Source organism: Cherax quadricarinatus, chromosome 10 (assembly GCF_038502225.1).
Source record: "Cherax quadricarinatus isolate ZL_2023a chromosome 10, ASM3850222v1, whole genome shotgun sequence".
In the NCBI taxonomy this organism is placed as follows: Eukaryota; Metazoa; Arthropoda; class Malacostraca; order Decapoda; family Parastacidae; genus Cherax; species Cherax quadricarinatus.
In genome coordinates this window covers 10138277-10140776 of record NC_091301.1, presented here as the reverse complement: position 1 = coordinate 10140776, position 2500 = coordinate 10138277, and the positions used below count along the sequence as shown (strand labels likewise).

The 2500-nt window shown below is 42.2% G+C and overlaps 1 protein-coding gene across 1 annotated transcript in view; it reads left to right on the top strand.

Annotated features, from left to right (window-relative positions):
* Positions 1-2500, top strand: part of LOC128687760 (allatostatin-A receptor-like) — a 182973-nt gene that overhangs the window by 179536 nt on the left and 937 nt on the right. Inside the window, exon 8 of the mRNA XM_070083615.1 lies at positions 2400-2489. Within this exon, the coding sequence (XP_069939716.1) occupies positions 2400-2489 (90 nt within the window). The remainder of the gene's footprint in view (positions 1-2399; positions 2490-2500) is intronic.

Sequence of the window (2500 nt, the reverse complement as noted above, 5' to 3'; positions counted from 1 at the left end):
AGTCCCCCATCTCACTCCATCCCTCCACTATTTCTTCCTCACCCCTTCCTCCCTTTCCCTCTTCCACTACATTCTTTTCCCCCCAGTCACCCCCATTCATCCTCTCCATCACATTCTTTTTCATCTCATATCTCTCTCTCCCCCTCATAGTTCCATCATATTCCATCCAAGCGCCTCCCTCTACCTCCCTCCATTATTCTTTTCAACTGACTCTCAGAAAATTAATTCACGTAGGGAATCCATCCTGTGGTGAAATATGACGCGTAAACATTGCTACCATTTGTTCCCACTATTGCCTCATATAAAATAAGCTAGCAGCTGGTGTTCTTATACAGTAACTAACGTATAGAATAAGATAGCAGAGCTTTGCTTGTGTTCGTGCCCAGTACAGAATACAGAATAAGATAGCAATACTCTGCGTCTAAGGAAAGATTCATTGAATAAGGGAGGAATACGAAAAAAAAAAAAAGTTTCCTGAAGAGGGGTTGGAAAGCGTAAGGAAGAAGAGGATTAGAAAGAGGAGCAGGAGGAAGAGACTTAGGAGGAGAAAAAAGGGAAGCAAGAGCAGCAGCAACAACAGCAACAACAACAGCATTAACAGCAGCAACAACAGCAGCATTAACAGCAGCACCACCACCACCACCAGCATGAAAATGTTATGGGCACATAAAAAGGACATTATTTTGATATAACCAATTATAATGTAATAAACTCAAATGTTTTCGAATCTAGCTTAAACACTATCGTCGCAAACAAGTATCCCACAGTGACTTTCCATGTTTCTGAGAGAATAACAAAAGGAGGAGTAGAAATAACAACAGCACCGACATCAAAAGCAGTAGTGGTAGCACAGTAGCAAAAGCAGTAGGATCAGCAGGAGGAGGAGCAGGAAGAGAAGCAGCAGAAGCCAAAACAGCAGAAGCGGCAGCAGCAGCAGTACCAGCAGGAGGGTAAAAAGAGAGGGGTAAGAGGTCAGTCGGAACGCACTTGGAGTTCCGAGGCTCTCCTGGGAGAAAAAGATGTACATCATAAACATGCGAAAACAAGATAAAAGTAATACAAAAAGAAGCGGAGGCTCTCCTCGGAAAAAAATATGCCTTGCTACAGTAAGATAACATAATATAACATAGTGCCGCTACATGGAGTCTAAATGGCGATACCAGAAGCTGTAGTCTGAGCAGTGGTGCCTGGGGATGTAGTGTTAATAATAATATTAGTAAGAAGATGGTGATGTTGATAAAGAAAACGAAAATGAAGAAGACTGATTTTTTTTTCTTTTTTTCTTTTTTAGAATATGACATCAGTAGAACTGAGGGTTTTCTCACATTGTTCTTGGATACGACTCTATACAGTGATTAATACTTTTATTGCTAGGTGAGGAGGGGGCAGCAGAGGTGTAAGGAAACTTGCCGAAACTTTTCTCCGTGCCAGGGAATCGATCCCGGGACCTTGGGACTGAATCAAATGCTCTCATCAGCTACGAGGCACCACTTGTACTCTACCAACAGCATAAAAAAAATGGGAGTGCCTTATTTTTCAGGCACCTTTGGGTCGAGTTCCCAGCAATTTTCTTTCCCTCAGGGTGAGAAAATGCGTGCAATATCCTGCTAGATTTTCCTAATAGTCAATTTTTTTTTATCGTAATCATGGCCTCTCATTTATAATCTTATGCTTGAGAAATTTGCTGCAAGAATTTTTCCATCTTCCTCTCGCTATCTTCATTATCACAATACATTTGCAGAGCTCCTATACACCGAGAGATGCTTATGTTTGTATGTATACCGAAAGGTGTGTATCTCTCAGTACATGTGCGCGAAGATATGTGTACCTCTCAGTGTATATACACCGAGATGTGTGTAGCTCTTAGTGCATATTCACCTAGAAGTGAATATCTCGCACTATCTCTACACCGAGAGGTATATATCTCTCAATATATCAAAATCATCGAGGGGTATTTATCTTTGTGTATATGCACCGAAAGGAGTGTATCTTCCAGTATATATAGCACACTGAAAGGAGTGTATATCTCAGTTTAAAACACCGAGAGAATGTATCTCTCAGTGTATATATACCAAGAAGTGTGTATCTCTTAGCTAAGAATCAACGAGAGGTGTGACTGTATCTCAGTGTGTGTACACCGGGAGGTGTGTATTTTAGGGTATATAATGTAATCCCTATTTTAGAGGATTACAGTATCCCTGAGTTTTGGTGCACTGGTGACATGCAACCTTGGACAGGTCAAACCCGTTGGATCAAGAGCCCCCTTCCCCAGCGTCAAGACGCCTGTTTTGTGATGATTAGCGTGGAGGTTCTGTAAAATAACAGTACAAGACACGTTTAGTTAATAAATATTATTACCCTTCATGCTTTCAATGACTTCTATTACCTGCGGCCTTCAGGAGACGTGGCTGGCACTCGTGCGGGTGCAGCTCTTGCACCACCCACCACCCCGCCCACAGCACCCTCAGAACCCCTGTATCTTGAGAATGGTAAGTGCCAG